The sequence below is a fragment of the Vombatus ursinus genome, unplaced genomic scaffold (genome assembly GCF_900497805.2).
Source record: "Vombatus ursinus unplaced genomic scaffold, bare-nosed wombat genome assembly UNPS02009062.1, whole genome shotgun sequence".
NCBI classification, from domain to species: Eukaryota; Metazoa; Chordata; class Mammalia; order Diprotodontia; family Vombatidae; genus Vombatus; species Vombatus ursinus.
The window spans coordinates 20824179-20844602 of NW_020948840.1; the positions used below are offsets into that span (position 1 = coordinate 20824179).

Below are 20424 nucleotides of genomic sequence, written 5' to 3' on the forward strand. Positions count from 1 at the left end.
GAGGGAGGGAGAGGGAGGGAGAGGGAGGGAGAGGGAGGGAGAGGGAGGGGGAGAAAGGGGGAAAGGGGGGAGGGGGGAGAGGGGGAGAGAGAGAGAGAGAGAGCGAGCGCGTGAGTGAGAGCTTTACAAACTTTAAAGTGTTATATAAATCTCAGGTATTTTTTATGAAAAATAGGGAATAAAGGTTATAGTTAATAACCAATTCTGATGAGATAGAATTCAAAAAATATTCCATTCTATTAACTTGTTGAATCATAGGGAAAAAAAAAGACCTTTGTGGCCAAAATAAAGATAAAATTTTCTTCCAATTGATCAACTGTTTAAATCAGGGATACCCTTTTCACCTAAGATTTGAAAAAATACAGCAAGCAAACAGCAAGCTAAGAAATAGACTAAATGGGCATTCCTTTCTTTGGAAACTCTTGATCAACAGGCAACACGATAAAATAGAAAGGGAACTGGATTTGGAGTCAGAAGATCTGGGTTCAAATTTTGCCTCTGCTCCTTACCACCTTTGTGACTTTAGGGCAAAATGTAGGGCTTGTAACTTGGAGTAGGTTGTTCAAGGTCCCTTCCAGCTCTAAATCTATGATTCTATAATCCCTTATCAAATTAAGAAAGACAAAATATGACAAAGAAAAACCACCTTTCAATCTATTAATGACACCAAATACATCTTATCTTACTTGGGGCCTACTTTTCAATTCTTTTTAAAAAGAAGTTTCTCCTTAAGCTACAGCTACTAGTGGTATCAGTAAATATTTAGCATGGACAGTGTCAAGTTTAAAGCCATGCCTCCAAAGCTAAATGCTTCAATAGACTGGAAGGATTATGAACATGCCCAACCCAACAGAGTACATCCAAACACCCCCAAAAAACTTATCCAGGATTGGTAAGTAGACTTCTGCTACCAAAGATGACAAAGTATTTTTATGAGGGACCCTCTAAAGGCATCTATAATGTGGCAACATTGCTAAAGATCAAGAAAAAAAATTGTTTCACATCAAGAAGGCCTGGTTCCATACCAGTAAAGTGTCAACATTTGATATGAAGAAATTTGAGAACATTTCTTCAGCTCTTGGTCTTAAAGTTCTAAAATTTGTCATGATAGTACAAAAATGATGGAGAAGAAAAAGCATTAGACTGAGAACCAGAAGACCTGGATTTCAGTCCTGCCTGTGGCACTAACATCCTTAGGTAACAATCTTGGGGAATGCAACATCCTTGGGGAAGTAACGTAATCTTTCTGGATCTTGGGAATCCATCTGGGAGGTAGACTACATGATTTCTAAAGTTGCATGAAGCTCTAAGATGTGTATGAGGCATAAATTTCTACCTTTTCACTATCTAAACTATAAAGTAAGAGCTAGAAGGTAATCTTTGTCTTGAATCTTCTTTGAGGTCTACACTCTCAACATCAACCAACCTGTAAGAAGACATCAGTGCCTCACAAAAACTTAAATGGAATGACAAAACAAACTTAGTACCTTTCATTCTTTCCCACTTTTCCCTTCCTAATCCCTATATCACCCTCCCCCCCAGTAAACTGAATTACAGGATTTAAAGCTGGATATCATCTAGTCCAACCTTCTTTATTTTACATATAAGGACAACCAAAGCCCAGATAAGTTAAATGACTTGCCCATGGTCACAAAAATATTGAGCATCAGAGAAGGATTTGGATCCAGATCATATTCCAAATCCACACATCCCTCTCCTTTCTCTACAGAAAAAAAAGCTCTGTTGGAGTAACCCAAGACTATCAAGTCTTCCATCTTCAATCCATTATGGTACTAAGATATTTCTAAAACCTGCTTTATTAAACATACTACCAGTCCCAGGTGTGCCCAAATTTGCCAAGAAAAATCAAAACAGGTCAGAGTAATGTTGTAAATGATTCCTCTTTAAAGTTTTAGTTTGACCAAAGACTAATAATGAGAACACCAACAAATAAAAAATGATTTTGGATAAAGGGCAAGAGGAGAACTAGAGGAGCTCAATATTGACTCCAGGCAAGCCATATAACCTCTCTAGGCCTCAGTACCACTCTCCATCTATCAAGCATTAAATGACCTCTAAGGTCCATTCCAGTTGTATGATTTTATAAAATAACTGTCAGCCTTGCCACAAGCCTCTTAAAATGCAGTAGGGCAAGATTTATTAAAAGTTAGGGGGAAATCATGTCCTCTTTCTTTTTTCTCAGGAAATTTTTAGGGCTTCAATCAAAATATAGTTCTCATGTGTTTTTCAAAATGGTTATAATTCCCATGAAGAAACAAAATTTTTTTTAATTAAGTCTGTGATTTAATTTTTAGAAGGAGTTCCTGGTGAGGAAATTATTTTAGCAATGCACATCAGTACCTTCTCTACACCTTATAGTCTCATACTATTCTCCTACATCAAGAGAGCTGCCTGGGCCTATGAGAGGTTAAGTGACTTGTTCTGGGTTGGTCATACAGCAAGTAGGTATCAGAAACAGGACTGGCCTTCTGGACTCCAAGGTCAGCTTTCTATTCATCATGTCAAGCTTCCTCTTCTCAAAGAAAAGGATAATAAATGTGAATTTATTTAAGTAGATCTATACCAATAATCTTAAAATTCCTTTCCCCTCAATTTATATATTTTTTAAAAACTTACTTGAAAAAGTTATATAAACTCATTGGCAGAGTCACACATGCTGCACATCCTAAAAGGGAAAGATATTTTAAGTTATAAATTTTCATTCAAGTCAGACAATGGAAGCAGCTGAATGAGTTTTACATCATTAATTTCAAATAAACAAATCTTTTTATATTACTATTATGTTCAAAGCACTAAGTCAGTCACTGAAAGAAGAACAAAGTTAAACAGAACATGATTCCCGCTTACAATTTACTTCAAGAAGCTCTGATTTCATTTGTAAGTACTCCTTCCACTGACAAAGGATGCAACTGTCTCTGGACCTTAGTAAATTGTTTCATGAGCTACTATGGCCAAAATAAATTCATTATTTAGTGGTTAACCTCTAAATTTGGCTAGGCTAACTCCTGCACAGACATCATTCCTTCACCTGCCCCTTATTCAAAATCTTTCCACCTGGGTAGGATCTGTGAGTTTGTACTCTCTAGCCATAATCTTCAAAAACCCAGAGTCCTATCCATGAGATGATGAGGAAAACACTTCTGAACAATAGTTTAGAAATGAGAAAAAAGAAAAAGGCTTTATGAAGAAGATCCTTCTCTACTTACCCATGTGCCTCGGTGTCACCTGCCTTGAAAAAACTTCCCTCAACCCCAATTCCCCTTCTACTAGAGCTCTACTCCAATTTCTCTCCTTCCTTCACTGTCAAACTTTATAAAGAGAGCCTACACACTTATTTCCAATACTCCCTCAAATATTCCCAGCCTTATTTATAATATAAAACTTAAGCTGGCAAGATGCACCATTCAAGTGGCATGGTGGTATGTTAGGGCATATTGCTCATCAAGCCACAGTTCTGCCACCAACCACCACTGCTTGTCAATGTGCCTGCCATTGAACAAATATCCTTCCCTATAACCCATGCTCTTCTTCCCACCACAAACTGGTGGCAAAAGTTTTATGAAAGGCCACAAAGCTAGGAAGATGGGGAGTGACCAGAGACAGAACTTGACTACTTTGTGGGATTATGACTTACACCCAATTCTTTTATGGTCCCACAGTGCTAGGCACAGAACAGGTATTCACTAAGGGCTTTAAAAATTATTTTTGGATTGAGAACATGAAGAACCACTTAGCAATTTCCCTTTACTTCCTTCACATGATATGTAACAATGTTATAAAAATATTACTATAGTCTGATATAGAATGTAAGTAGAGGTGACTACATTTTTAATGCTGGTGTAAGGGACAAAAAAAAGCTTAATAAACAAAGCACCAAGACAAAGAAAATCCAAAGCCAACATCATAAGATCACAGGCTCATAGATTTAGAGCTGGAAGGGGGTTCCTTTAGAAATCATCTAGTCCTATTCCCTCACTTCACAGATGGAAAAACTGAGTTCCAGGACAGCTCAGTGGTGTGCGTATGATGGCAGAGCTACAAGGAAGCACAGTTTTTTCATTGTTCCTTCTCAAAAAATAGATTAACTACTTTCAAACTAATCTAGTCTTAGTCAAGGATTTAAATTAATCTGTTTCTGCACTTTAAATACAAACATTCTGTTGTTTTTGTGTCATTAGTGGTGGTTGTTTTAAATAATGAGGCTAAGATTCTGTGAAAACTCTGTCCAAATCCATATAATCCATTTTTCTAAGACATTTTGCTAACTTTTGTCTTTATTAACAGCAACTGTAGTAATATGGAGAATCTGGGGATGTACAATTAAAAACATTGGCTTTTGACAAAGAGGTGGTGGTTAACATAGGCTTTAACATGGAGCTTCTTACCAATAATCATTGCAGTGAATAGGTCTCTATATAAGAAATTAAACAGGAAAGGTTCATACCAGGCCTCAACTCCCACAATCGCAGTCACTATGTAGACAACAGAAATAGTCTGAAAGGAAAATGCACACAAAAGCATAGAGAGAAATTAACAGCTGGAAAGCTTGCAAGTCAGGTTTGCTTTCTGTATTATAAATCTAATTAAAAAGCTTTATTAAAATAAAAGCTGCATTATAAATCTTAAAATGTTCCAAGGTTTTGTTTTTCCTTAAAACCATTCTTAAATCCAACATGGCATACATAAAGTCTTTAATCTCCATGTACTGCAACAACTGACAGCTATCTACAAAATCTCTATAATATAAATGACTACATTATAAGATGGTAATTTTATTTCCAACTAATTCTCCCCAAAAATATACTCCTACTTCCTAATTGGAGTTTTAGGTGGGGACAGGTAGAATGATAGATCAAAAAGCTAGAATTCAAAAGGCAATGTGAATTCAAACCAAGCTTATGGTAAGAAAAGTTTGAAAAAAAGCTTTCTGCTCGATGAAGGGATCAAGGATGCGTAAAAAAAGACAATACAGATACAGGCAAAAACAACTTGAATCACATCGTTCATATAGTATAAGGAATGACAAGGGTTTAAAAATGTTTAGCAGCAAATATGGTAATATGCTTTGCATGACTGAACACGTAAAACCTATACCAAATTGCTTAGGAGATGAGGGAAAGAGAAAATGTAGAACTCAAAATTCGTTAAAAATTGTCTTTACATGTAACTGGGGTAGGGGAATAAAATATTTTTTAAAAATGTTTAGCAGCAACATTAAAGAAAGTAAGGCAAAACATCAACTTACCACCTGGCTAATGTCATATCCCCATGGCAAGAAGAGAATTCCCGTATTATACTTTTCCCAATGGGACAGGATGAAAGAAAACAAGACTACCCATAAGAGGGTATATAAAACAACAACACTGACACCTGTTGTTCCCCGTCCAAAGATGGAATATACAGTTACTACAAAGTAAACACATGACCAACTATCTAGTCCATGATCAAATAATTCTCCTAAAGGGGTGCTGGAGTTGGTTCTACGAGCTTGCTTTCCATCAACACCATCTGAAACAGAAACAGAAATAAATCAAAATTTTCATAGCATACAGAAATCTTTCATTACAAGTCGCTAAAAAAAAAAAAATCAGACACATCACTAAGAGATTAACAACTTAGAGTATATTTCCAAGTAGGATAAAAATTTAACCACTAACATTTAGGATTAAAACATTTATTAACTCAAATATGAAACTTGTCACCTATGGTTAAAAAGCTTAATCTAAAATTAAACAAACATATTAACAATTAAATCTGAAGAAAAAAGCAATCTTCTACAAAAAATGTTGCCTAGTACTCAGACACCACCAGCTTAACCAGCAGTTTTCACAAAGGTATTAGATACATATGAACTAAATTGCAGAATATATTATTTATACTTCCACAAATATGTGAAAACCATGAATTTGTCTAAAGGCTTCCAATTTTCTTACTTCAAAGGACACTTACTGTCCCTAGGCTAACTGTTACCTTCTTGCAGCTCCTCATACATGTCACATATCTCTGCCAGTGGCTTTGCACTAGTTATCTCCCATGCCTAGAATGCACTCTCTCTTCACCTCCTTGTCCCAAAATCCCTAGTTTATTTCAGGGTTCAGCATAAGCACCATCTTTGCTACATGAGGCCTTTCCCTCCAAAATCACCTTTGAGCACATTTTATATATACACACCCAAGCCATAAGTTTCTTGGGTGCAGGGACTGTTTTATTTTTGTCTTTTGATCCCCATCGGATGGCACACAGAAGGTACTTAATAAATGCCTACCAGAGTTTTAGCTTTAATGAAGAAAGAAAAATGACTTCCTATTAGCCCACATAATTACCAATCCAAATAGCAGAGGAACTCTGAAGGACTATGTCGATACTCTGCCTTCACATTTTTTAATCTCTAAACAGACTTTCTTACAGAACTAAAAGGGCAGTTTATTCTCTTATATCAAATCTTTCCTTGGCAATCATTTTTCCCTATTTATTGATTTAGCAATCTATTTTCAGCCCAACCCCTGTCCAAATTACTATAAATGCAGAACTAGTGAAGTAGGCATTAACAAAGTTTTCCATACTTTCTTGCTAGATCCAATGGCTATTAACAAGTAGACAGACATCTCAAGAGGCATCATGATTCCTTTAGAAACTATCAGTGCTCACTAAATAAGTGTTAAATAAATGTCATTTCTGTTGGGAGTCAGCCACAGTTTTTCCTTTCTTATTCTTCCATGGTCTGAATTCTGGTTGGTAATAAGCTATTTGGGCAAGATCTGGGGCCCTGTTTACTACCAACATTAAAATACTAGAGCCTAGGTACAACAAAAGATGAATTAAGTGTAATTAATAAGGTGGGATAGTTAATTCACTGAAGGAAAAAATGTGACTTCTCTTAATGAAAGAGAGTAACTGTCCTGTCCCATCATATGCTAATTTAAGAGACCCAAAATCTTACCTAGAGTATAAGCAACGAAGTTAAGGATGCCCACTACAATCCAAACCCAGCCAGGTACATGCTTCTGACCTGGTGCTGAAAAGCAAAAGACGTGCTCTTTAAGATATAACAACTCTTACCACAGTAAACACTTTCAATAAGAATTGCTTCCATTAGTGAATTAAAGTAAAAATAATGTCAAGATCATATAATGAATATCTATCTATTGCAATGCCAAAATGATCCAAAGAAGTAAATATTAAAATACTTGTAATTAGAACTTCCTGAGCTACTGAGAGGTTAATTAACTTGCCCAGGCAGTATATGTCAAAGACAAAACTTGAACCCAGGTCTTCCTGACTCTGAGGCCACTTCTCTATCCACTATATCACACTGCATTTATTACCCAAAACCACTAGTTCTACTTTGCCCTAAAAACTGCTTATCTTGGGATGAAAAAAAAAAAAAAACCAACCTAATACGCACATGAAATGTAAAGATTCTCTAAAGTTCATCTAAAGTCACTTTATTTGGGAACGAGGCTTTATTGCTTATGCGAAAATGGCAAATGTTTACTGACCATCCTCTTTCCAATCACAGTACTTTATTAATATAATAAACCAAAAACATTTTCACTTTAATGGAGAGAGCAAAACATTTTCACTTTGAATATAAGTGGATCTTCCCAAGTTAAGGCAAATGGAAATGCTCTGGCTTCACTTTTTTTTCCTTTCTTTTTTCTTTTCTTTTTTTTTTTTGTTTAAAAGTAGAAGGGAAAGAGCACTGGACTTAGTTCTAGTCCCACATCTCTCACTAGCTATGACTTGTGGAAGGTAAATTAAATCCACTAGGTCTCAGTTTCCCCATCTATACAAGTAAAACATTTTGGGAAAACAGAAATGAAGTACATCTACCCTTAGCAAAAAAGCAGAGTGTTACAATCACTATCATACTCAGTCACTATTCCCTGTTTTTGCACAGCTGGTTTTTGATACAAGAAGGTTCAATGCTTGGAGGAAGGAAGGCATGGAAATTTCCCAAAATGGCTGTAATATAAACCTAAAAGGCACTAATTTAAAAAACTTTAAATAATAGCACAGAGTATCTGATGAGTACCAACTTATATTTGCATAGAAATTTAAACTTTCAAAGTACTTATGTCATTACATTTCATCTTCACAACTACTCTGAGTTAATCAAGACTGGTATTATTTTCTCCAATTTACAAATGTACGAACAGTCTCATAAAGTGCTAATGACTTGCCCAAGGTCAGAGAATAATGAAGTAGGTCTGAATCCTAGTCTAGCAATCATTTGACCATGCCATGATGCCTCCCCAAAATGATCTGTAATGGTCCTTCCAGCTCTGAGATTCTATGAAATATAAAAGCTAAATCTCTTCTTAAACATAAGTTACAGTAAATTATATAGGGCATGGTGTAGGAATAATCAATCCTAATTATTAAAATATTCTGGTTCCTAGAGAGATAACCATGGATTATCAATTTTCAAAGAATGAGAATAAAATACATTCAACAATAAAACTATATTGAACAGATTTTAATCTTTTTTTTCCTGATTATTCAGGTAATATGTTGGGATATTATAGTAATACCTCAAAGTCATATTAATGATTATAAATTATCACTCCATTACATATTGCAAAAGTAATTATTGACAGAGTTCCAGACATTAACCAAGAATTTTAAATGTTCTTAGCTGTCTGAATCTCTGCTATTCAATTAAACTGTTTAAAATTAGTTTTGTGATCACTGATTATCTATACCCTAATGAATTGTCATTACAAAATAATTATCTCATAACATCACATAATATCTGTATTAAACTCTGACATACAATTTATCATTAAAAATAAAAAGCTATATATTAAATGGAACCAAAAAATAAGCACATTTATAGAGATTTGTGAAGGATTTTTCAGGTGGTTTACTGGTTTCTTTTTTAAAAACAGGTAACTTAACAGTCTTACCTGATGCATAAAAGTCAGGATCAAAGTAGGCCATAAGTAAAAAATTGAATATAAGCAACAGAAAGCCTGATAGGGTTATCAAATTCGGAGCCAGCCATGTAGGGAAAATCTATTTTAATTAAAAAAATAAGTCAGAGTAAAAAGTTACACAGTATATACACATCACATGCTAATTTAAGATTATAATTAACACTAATTTAAAAGATATTTAGAAGTTTCCTTCAATATATGTGAAATTGCTATGCTTTAATACAATTAGAACTTTAATTATGAATACTATGGTTATTTCAATCTTCATTTCCTATCACTCTTCTCATTATGCTTTCACTCACTGAGTAAATTAAAAGTGATTATGACTCCAAAAGATACAGTTAAGAAGTGGGGCACAAGAAAGGGAGAAAAAATTATCCTCATTTTACATTTATGTAAAACTTTCTATTGGACTCAAGATACTTGGGTAAATATGACCACTGTTCTAATGAATACCTACAGAGACAAGTAGAATATTTTTCCTCTCAATGAAAGAAACATTTATAAGTTCTATTATGAAGCACAAAAATATGTCCCACAATTATGAAAGGCATATTTGCTTTCTTAATTGTATATGAAATTTCTCTATTGGAAAACATGGAAACACAACCTTCAAGGTCACCCTACAAGCACAGATCCCAAGAAAATTACGTAGAAAATTACGTAACAAAGCACAATTTCAAAGGATTGTGATTTATAGGAAAAGTAAGTCCTGTGCATCAATTAGAGATGGGGTATTTATCATCAATTAAATATTGCAGAGAAATTCTGAAATGAACAGGCAAAACACCAACTATTAATGTCATGTAGGTATCAGGCAGGATAAGACTGCTTGTCTGTACATCTACACACTGGTTACTATTTTCAGCCATATTTTCCTTCTAAAACTGGAATAAGGATGGCAGTGGGGATATTGAATGTGAATATCTGGATCCTCAGAGTGTTGAGATATCTAAAGACCTTAAAGGCGGCGAGATGGGACTTTAAAGGAAGAAATACCAATGTCATTTATAAGGAGAAAACTAAAATGGTGGAAATGAAAGCCAACGTGATTTGTAAAATAACTGAGAAATAGAGTCAAGTCAAGTAAACAAGAATGATACAACACCCTCAGCCACCATTTCCCAGCAAGGGAAGTAAGGAGGGTGTACAACATATGGAGAAAGAAGCAGAAAACTTATTTATTTCCACTAATGTCATAAATACCAATACTCTAAACTTCCTGCACAATAACTGAACCAGATTTCCTTTCACTTCACTCCCTACTTATTTGTGTACATAATAATATAAACACAATGTAAAAAATGAAGTTTATTATATATTTAATTATATATTTTCTCACCTATTTTAAGCTGGTTGCACTTTTATTCACACCCCATGAATCAATGGTCATATTAGAGGAGTCACAATACTCTTCACTCCCCATTGTCACTTCAGACTAGCTTGGCAAATAAAGTTAGTTCTTGACAATGAGCATTAAAATTATTGATTACATAAATTTTAACATTGATAATCTTTCTTTAATATTTAAGAATGAATATGCAGATAGGTTGGCAGAAGTTTTCAAATTTTTTACAGCATGATCCTCATCATTTCATTTTAGAAAGTAAAAAACAAAAAAGAAAAAAGAACTATTGCTAAAGGCCCCTTTGGCATCTGTCTTATAGTCACTGTCACCAATGAAATGATCCAGTCTTGTTCCAGCATTATTGTAATTCTTAAAAAGCTGGTTTATTAGGGAATTTTTGTTGTAAAGTCGTTTTTCAGTCATGTCCAATTCTTTGTGACCCCATTTGGGGTTTTCTTAGCAAAGATACTGGAGTGGTTTGCCACTTCCTTCTCCAGTTCATTTTACAGATGAGGAAACTGAGGCAAACAGGGTTAAGCGACTTGCCCAGTGTCACAAAACTAGTAAGTGTCTGAGGCCAAATTTGAACTCAGGTCATCCTGACTCTAGGCCCAGCGCTCTAGACACTGCATCACCTAGCTGCCCAAATAGAAGAGAATATAGCAAGTTAAATCAGGATGTGAAGATCAACTCATTCCAGAGTCCACTCACAGCTGTCAATAAATTGAGAGCTTCGCAGTCTGTTTCCAGGACCCTTAGGGATCTCAATACTAAGTTTTAAAAATAAATGACTAAATGTTAAAGATCATTATCAATTTAATAAGCAAAACAAAAGCAGCTAAGATATAGAAATACATACATTTTCTATCATCTTGCAAGTAATCAAATTTTAAAGTCTCCCAAGTATCACCTCTTTTGCTGGAACAGAAATAGCCTAGCAAAAGCTACAGCACAGATTAGAAATATAAGATAGTCTTACCTTTACTATAGTATTCCAAAACGGGTGCATAACATACAAAGAGAGCGGATTGGTATCCACAGCCCTGTACTGTAAGAGAAAAATCATTAAAACTTTCAGAAGTTTATCTCTCTTTCTATTCTGAATGTTGGGTTGAATATTACTCAATTCTAATGTCACCCCAAATTGAGTAGCATTTTGTAAATAAAAAGATAAAATAAAAGAAGCAAAAGAATGGTTTTATTTTTATTTTAAATGATTTGCTATTCTTTTCTCTACCTCAAAAAGCCTGGTAGAGAAGGGCATTGAAGTTACTAACAAAGAAAATGTCCGATTAAGTTAGGTCAATATGATTTGGTTCCACCAAATCATCTCTGATGCCAATACTTCTGCTTTCTATAGCACCTCCCATGACAACCCAGACATAAACCACAACTCTTGGCTTGCAACCCTCCATTTCAATCTGGGCCAGAATTGGGCATGAAAGAGTTTGGGGCGGGGGGGGGGGGGTAAGGAGGGTGTACAACATATGGAGAAAGAAGCAGAAAACTTATTTATTTCCACTAATGTCATAAATACCAATACTCTAAACTTCCTGCACAATAACTGAACCAGATTTCCTTTCACTTCACTCCCTACTTATTTGTGTACATAATAATATAAACACAATATAAAAAATGAAGTTTATTATATATTTAATTATATATTTTCTCACCTATTTTAAGCTGAAAGTTTGAGGTGACAGTCCATGCCAATTCTTTTTTTCTTTTTTTTTTTTGCTTTTTGGTGAGGCAATTGGGGTTAAGTGATTTGCCCAGGGTCACACAGCTAATAAGTGTCAAGTGTATGAGGTCACATTTGAACTCAGGTCCTCCTGACTCCAAGGCCAGAGATCTATCTACTGTGCCACCTAGCTGCCCCTTTTGTCAATTCTTTATATGTAACTCAATTATTTAGTAAAATAGAATATGTACACTTAAAAAGTGTCCTCCCTAAGTCTTTGCACCAAAAAAAAAAATTAATATAATTAAAATTAGAAGGGAAACAATAAACTAGGGACAAAACTTTTGCAGTAACTTTTTCTGATGATGGTCTGATATACAAAACATTCAAGGAATTGATGCAAATATATAATAGCAACCATTCCAATAGAAACAGATAGTCAATATATACTCAATATATATCCAACAGATGGTCAAAACACATGTACAGGCAGTTTTCAAAAGGAAGAAACCTAAACTATCAACAACTATCAGAAAAAAAGGCTCAAAATCATTAAGAATTAGACAGGTAAAAAATTAAAACAATTCCTAGGTGTTACCTCACATCTATCAGATGGGCAAAGATCACAAAAAAGAAAAATGGCAAATGTTGGACAGGCCGTGGGAAGATATATACATTGGTGTGCTAGTTGTGGAATTGTGAATTAGTCCAGCCAATCTGTAAAGCAATTTGGAAATATGTCCCCAAAGTCATTAATCTATGTGTTTCCTTTGACCCAGAAATGCAACTACCAGGGCTATATTCCCAAAGAGATCAAAGAGCAAAAGGCCCATTTATATAAAAATATAGTAGTATTTTTTGTTGTAGCAAAGAAGTGGAAACTAAGGAGATGACTATCAATTAGAGAATGGCTGGACAAATTATGGCTTATGAAGGTAACAGAATTCTGTACAGACATTTCTTGCTTTATGTAAGTGGACTATTCCACAGACCTCTACATAAAGTGATTTTTATGTAATTCAAATTTGCCCATGGACAGGAAGGGAGGGAGGGAAGCAGGGAAGGGGCCCAAACCCATGGAGGGGGCTGGCACATAGTTCAAGGACATGTGGCGGTCAGAGACAGAGAAGAAAGAGCCGGAGGAAGAACATGCAGTGGCCAGGCGCCAGACCCATGGGCTCTTGGCCAGAACCGAAAAGAATACACAGTGGGCAAACACATGGAGGTTGGACATACATAGAATGGAGAGGACAGGTGACACAGAGGGGCCAGGGGTAGAGGGGTAGGAGCAGAGAGAAAGAGGGGGAGGGAGGAAGGGAGAGAGGGAGAAAAGAAGGGGGGGAGGGAGGGAGGGAGAAAAGAAGGGGGGGAGGGAGGGAGGGAGAGAGACAGAGTATGCACACAGTACTGTACAGTAAAGTTAACAGGTGGGGTGTTTTTTTTTTTTTGGAATTGCAGATTTCTTTCAGAAATCTTTATGTGTAGTCAAATTTGTATAATAAGAATTTATGCAAAGTGAAAACTGTCTGTATTGCTGTAAGAAATGTAGAAAAGAACCATTTCAGAGAAATTAGACTTGTATATACACTCTTTAAGTGCACATGTTTTATTTTACTAAGTGAGTAGAACCAGGAGAACAATTTATACAGTAACAATAATACTGTAAAGAAAAACAATTTTGAAAGACTTAAGAACTCTGACCAATGTAATAATCAATAACTCTGAGAAGTGTAATAATCAATAACAACTCAACAGGAATGAGGACAAAGTAAGTGATCCATCTCCTGACAGAGAGATTCTGAGGGAAAGAGGAGCTAGCAACAGGGTCAGGGGAAAAAACAGAAAGTAGGGTCAATGACATATTTTTTAAATGCACATAAAAGAACAAAAAGAAGGCCTAAAGGAAACATAGCAGGACAGCTTTGAAAGTAACATCTTAAATTTATTACATGCTTTTTCAAAAAGCAATCAGCATGTAACAGAAATTCATGTTTTCACAATATATATTATCCTCTTTTTCTGTTCTACTTTGTATATGAAACTATTTCATTCCTTAGTACATGAATCAGGAATTTTAAATGGGCAATCTGGCAACACAGCCACGTGGAAAAAAGTGACTAAGGATTACTGCCTAATATAGTGGGAAATGACTTGGCGTCAGGAGAGGTTGGTTCTTTTCTCTACCCCTCTGCTCTTTACTAGCAGTGTAAACTGGGGCAAACCATTAAACTTCTTAGAGCTTTAAGCTTCCTTATCTGTAAAATGAAGATAAACAAAACTTAAATTACCCATCTCTCACAGGGTTATTGTGATAAAAAGTATTTATTAATTGCCCACCAAGTACAAGTCACAGTGCTAGACCCTCAGGAACACAAAGACCAAAATTATAAAAGTTCCAGGGGTGGGAGGGTGGGGGGAACAGTCTAGGGTATGAGACACAGGTACACATATAAAACTAATTTGAAGGGAGAGAGAACACTAACCCCACCTCCTTGGGAAAATCAGGAAAGGCTTGGGAATAGGCACCTGTGGAGGAGGATATTGGGAAGTGAGAGATTTTAAAGGGCACAGCAGAGAGAACCTCATTGAATAGCTAGTGGACAAATTCGTCTTTCATACACAGCGTACAAATGTAAGTACTATGAAATAAATCTAGAAAGGTAGTTTGAAGCCAAAATGAGGAAGACTTTAGATGCCAGGCTGACCCTCCCCAAAAGATAAATGATGAAAGGATATCAATCAAGTAACAAACATTTATTGAGGCTTACTATGTACCCCTCACTGTGCTAATCACCAGGGATATAAATACAAGCAAATAAAAAGCTGATCTGCCTTCAAAGAGTTTACATTTTAAGGTGGAAGACAACACATAAGAGGAAGCTGAAAATGGGGTGGGGGGAGATACTAAGATGGCAGCATGGTGGCAAAGTCCACAGAGTCAGAGGCAGAGTTGGCAAGGTAGTGAAGGATAGCTAGCCTGGGGCCTCCTCCAAACATAGAGGCTCCAGAAGAAACTCCCCAATGGGAGAAAGGGGCCACAGAAGCAGAGGGAGAGGGCAGCTGAAGCCCTGGTGACAAAGTCTGGAGAGGGAAGCATGGCTGGGCTGGTCCTTCCTCAAAAATGGATGTTTGGAGGAACAAAGCAATGGAAGAAGGGGGCCTCAAGGTTGGAGAGAGAAGGTAGTTGAAACAGGGTGGCAAAGTGCTGTAGCAGTTGAGGGGACCAGAAAAGACTTCCTGTAAGAGTATGCCCTTGTACTAAGTTTTTAAAAGCCATGATTCTAAGAGTCAGAGGTGAAGAGGGAGAGCTAGGGCAGTATAATTAAATCAGGTGCATAGGAGGAAGTAATATGTAAGAATGCTGTGAAAACAGAGGGAGGGAGAGAAGAGAGAAGGAAGGAGAAAATAGGGGAAAGATTAGAGAGAGGGGGAGAAAACAGAATACACACACACTAACTCCCTTGTTTGGGAGAGAGAGAGAAAGAGAGAAAAAGAGAGACAGCGAGGGAGACAGAGAGAACCTAGAGGTAATAGGAAGGCATTGGAGTTCACTGAGTATGGAAGTTAGAAGGCTGAGTGAAGTGATACACTGCCATTAATAATGAAGTAAAACGATGATTCATTTTTAAACCTTCTCACCCTGGAAGATGCTTCCATCACCATTCCCCAGAAGCCTTCTTACCCTGGAAGATCCATCTGTCCCTATGGCCCCTTCCTCTGATTGGTCAGTTCTTCCTTTAACTTCCATTTTTAAGGAAGTGTCCAGGCAGGCAAATTCACTCCTTCATTTCTCAGAGTCATGAAAACCAAGAGAGCATCCAGAAGGAGGAGGTAATCAAGAGTGTCAAATGCTGCAAGTCAAGAAGGATGAAGATTGAGAAAAGATTTCAAAAATTAGATCTGGCAATTAAGAGACTGCTGGTAACTTTGAGGAGACTAGTTTCAACTGAATGATGAGGTCAGAAGCCAGAGGGCAGAGAATTGAGAAAAAAGAGAAGAAAGGGAAAAGGGAGGAGAGAAGGGAAGGGATAGAGAGGAAAAGAGAGTAAAAAAGAAGGGAGAGTATGTGGAGGTATCAAGTAAAGACAGCTTTTTTAAGGACAAGACTGGTATAAGACAACAGCCAGAGGGCGGAGTAGGATCTTTTGAGTTTCTGGTTTTGGTTTTTGTTTTTAAAGGATGGGCGAGACATGAGAGGCAACAGTGAAGGAACCATTACATAGAGAGAGGTGGAAGACCAAAGAGTGAATAGAGGTAACAGTGGAGCCAATCTCTAAAAAAGAGGGGCAAGAATGACATATAGAATACAAGATTGGCAAACAGAAGGCCTCTGCTTCATCAGCAACATAAGTGAAGGAAATAGTGGACAGTGAAGTGAATTGAATTGTCAAGCTACATATATGTGATATTGTTTACACATTATATAAATGGGTGACATTCTTTCAACCATACCCATGCTACCATTGAAAACTTGATGAGTTTAGTTTAGGGGAAGCTGAATTACTATAAGGTATAAATGAGCTCTGATAGTTCATCACGAAGTTGAGATAATTCTCTAAGTTTTCAAAAACTAAACCAGCAGTGTGCATGCTCATTATTATTATTTCTTGGTCTAGATGGGTGTTTCCTTTGATGTAAAGAATTCCAAGAGAAGAAAATTCCACTACCCACGAAGATCTATAACTGTTACACAACTTAGAGTTTAGTGAGTTGCCTGAGAAACTGAGCTGTTAATTGACTTGCTTAAGGTCACACTTTTTTCCAATAAAAATGTCTCCTCCAATTTAAAAAAAAAAAAACATTATTACTACTACCACCTCACTGCTCAAAATGTCATCAGCTTGTAACAGGAATGGGGAACCTCTACTCTCTATCAAAGTTAGATTTTGTCCAGTGTCACTGGTATTGTGACTAAGAAAAATAAACATGTTATTCTGCTATTCAAAAACCTTCAGTGGCTCCCCATTGCACTCTTCAAAGTTCTAAATGATCTCCAATTATTGGAGATATTATCCCCAAATCCAATGGCCTTTTCTCAATCCTCATTCTTTTCTACCTCTCCACAGCCTCTAACTCTTGTCAATCACTCTCTTCTCTTTGAAATTGTCTCCTCCTAGGTTTTTGTATCACTACTTACTCCTGGCTCTCCTCATACCTGTCTGTCTGATCATTCTCTGTATCTTCATCTACGTCATATCTGCTAACTTTGGGGTTCCCCCAAAACTGTCCTGGGCCCTCAAGACCCTCCCCTTTTCCTAACTTCTATATTACCAGAGAGGGTACCACCATCCTCCCAAGTCACACAGGCTCACTCACAACCTGGCAATCATCCTCCACTCTTAACTCTTTTTCATCCAATCACTGGTCAAGTCCTATTGATGTTACCTTCATATCACTTGCATACTCCCACTTCTCTCTCCTCTGATGCTGAGACCACCTTGGTACAGGCAATCTCCCATCACCTCACGGCTGGACTATTGAAAGAGTTGCTGATTAGTCTCGCTGCCTCAAGTCTCTCTGTACTCCAGTCCATCTTTCCATTCAGCTACTAAATTGATCTTCCTAAATTGCAGGTCTAACCATATCACCCACCTCCCCTCCCCTTCCTCCATCAGTTCCTGTGGCTCCTTCTTTCCTCTAGGATAAAGTATAAAAATGCTTTCTTTGGCTTTCAAAGCCATTCATCACATGGTCTCCTTCCTACTTTTCAACATGTTACTCTTCCCTACATACTCTGTGATACAGTGACACTGGCCTCCTTGTTATTCCTCAAACTCAATGCTCTTCTTACTCTAAGCATTTTTACTTGCTGATTGACCTGTCTAGTAGAGATAGGATCAAGAACTGGACCTGTGATTTCATTAGCAAAAAGAACTCCCCAATGAGCAAACCCCCTACCAATAGAGTTGTCTCGAGCACTGAGGTTAAGTAGGTTGATCAGGATCACAGCCAAGATGAGTCAAAGTCAATACTTAAACCCAGGTCCTCCTGGTTCAAAGCTATCCACTACACTATGCCATTTCTCATAGTATGCATTTAATAAGTTCGGCTTATAGTAAGCACTTAATAAATGCTTTTTCATTCATTCATACATAGCCTAAAGGTATATACATATTATATATGCCACATGTGTGTATACTGTATATATGTCACACATATCATATGAAATATAAACAGGGTATCCCCAAAATCTTATGCCATTAAAGCCTAAAACTGCACTAAAATTTTGGGGAGAGTCTATATATATTTTGCCTTCCCCAAAGAACGTAAACTCTTTGAGTGGGCTGTAAAGCAGCTAAGTGGCACAATGGATTGAGTGCTAGGCTTGGAATCAGGAAGACCTGTGTTCAAATCCAGCCTCAGACATTCACTAGCTGTGTGACCCTGGGCAAGTACCTCACCTCTGTCTGTCTGAGTTTCCTCAAGTGTAAAAGAAGGATAATGACAGACCCTATCAAACAAGGCTATCGTGAATATCAAATGAGATATCTGTAAAGTTCTTAGCACGACGTCTAATACAGACAAGGCACTTAATAAATGCTTGTTCCCTCCCCCTCCCCCTTCTGCCTCCCTTGAATGTAGTGATTTTTTTCACTTCTGTCTTTGTAACCCCATGTCTAGCACAGCACCTGGTGAACACAGTTAGTACTTTATAAATGCTGATGGACTGAGGTCAAGGAAAGTTATCTGGAGCACACAAAATACTATAAATCTTTGACTAGGCATAGCTTGTGGGAAAAGGAGGAGATCGGAGAAAGAAATAAGGATCAGGCTGAGAACTCTCAAGTGAACCAGGTCTTTGGATAGAAAAATCATCTGTAACATAAAACATCAGTCCAGGCTGATCCCTGTATCCAGGAGTCACTCCCTCCTAGGTAGATTGTCAGATTAACTGAAAAGAAAAAAAAACAAACAAGGCCGTATTCTGTTCATTCTGTCATTAAACCACTGGATGTGTTCATCATATTTTAAGTTGAAGAGAAGCACTATATAACTCTGAGCAGTAAGCTCACTGTTATCCCACATTCTACTAGAATTCTCTATTAGCCAACAATCTTGAAATATTTTTTTAATCAGATCACAAAATGTGGGAGCTGGAAGGAACCTCACTGGCCATCTAACCCAATCTATTCACCAAAAAATACCCATACTCTGACATATCTATGCCAAGTGGTCATACAGCCTCTGCTTGAAAATCTCCAAGGAGAGGGATCCTACCACTTCTCAAGATATTTAATAAAATAAACATTAAATCATGGTCAAAATTTAGTGCTTTGAATATTTTATTATATTTTAATTCATTTATGACATATTCTTAACTTCATTTTAGCACACTCACAGAAAACAACTACAAATGAATGAGAACTGGAAGATGAGCCAAGAAAGAGAAGACACCAAAAGATAAAACCCCTTTTAAAAATTATTATAACTTCATGCCTATACCCACATGCCTCAATATCACCTTTGAAAATAAGAACTGAAATCCTTTACATAAGCCAGAACATACCATTCTTCAATCATGTAAGAGAACTTATTGTTATACTGTAAGATTTCTTACTTGCTATATAGTTGCATTCACATAATGTCCTCTGTTATTTTCCCTTCTCAAATTGTGGAAAATAACTCAGTTTTTCTTCTCCAAATACTTGTGGAACTATTGAGGGAAGTGCTAAAACCCCAATATGTAAAGATACTGGAGCCTACAGCAACAAGGAAGCCTCAGGGAGCATTTAATATTTGGTTCTGTACTTCAGAAATAATTGCTGATTTTAGAATCTCCTTAAATAAGAAGTAACACATTTTCAATCCCTTAGTTGAGCAACAAGTTAATATATTCCTTCTTTCTATCAGTAGTGGTAGCTTCAACTATCTTTTATGCCTACAAATATTACCCTGACATCTTTCCAGGTTCCAGATATGAATTTCCAATGGTTCTATATTTCAAACTCAATATATCCAAAACCAAAACTAATCTTCCCCACCAAACCTCCTCCCCTGATTTCTCCATTTTTGTTAATACCACTACTTATCCTCCTAATCACCCAAACTAGAAGTCGCAGTTATCTTTGATTACCCCTCAACATTAAATCAGTCCCTAAATCCTATAGTTTCTACCTCTATACTATCTCTTTCCAGAATTTGCTGGAATTATCCCCTACTCTCCATGCTTACGGCTACTATCTTAATTCAAGGCTTCATTACTGCTCACTTGGAATACTGCAATATTCTAACTGATCAGCTGCCTCCATTCTCCTACCACACCCCAAACACAGCCTACATATTATTGCCAAATAAATCCTCCTACAGTTTTGATCACATCATTCCTTTGCTCAGCATTCCTCAATAGCTCTCTAATATCTAGCAAAGTCTCTACTCCTTCATCTACTACTATCCAAGATCTTCCTTAGTCTCACCTATCTTTACTGCCTTATTAT

General features: G+C 36.7%; 1 protein-coding gene across 2 annotated transcripts in view; it reads right to left on the reverse strand.

Annotated features, from left to right (window-relative positions):
* Window positions 1-20424, reverse strand: part of SELENOI (selenoprotein I) — a 45177-nt gene that overhangs the window by 11315 nt on the left and 13438 nt on the right. Inside the window, exons 1-7 of one of the 2 annotated variants that reach the window (XM_027850514.1) lie at window positions 15672-15788; window positions 11288-11356; window positions 8931-9039; window positions 6962-7036; window positions 5267-5529; window positions 4407-4515; window positions 2638-2686 (exon numbers count right to left, since the gene is read on the reverse strand). In XM_027850514.1, coding sequence (XP_027706315.1) covers window positions 2638-2686; window positions 4407-4515; window positions 5267-5529; window positions 6962-7036; window positions 8931-9039; window positions 11288-11356; window positions 15672-15737 — 740 coding nt within the window. In that variant the 5' untranslated portion in view covers window positions 15738-15788. Of the gene's footprint in view, window positions 1-2637; window positions 2687-4406; window positions 4516-5266; window positions 5530-6961; window positions 7037-8930; window positions 9040-11287; window positions 11357-15671; window positions 15789-20424 lie in introns of those variants that run through there. The other variant, XM_027850515.1, reaches the window with a different exon arrangement.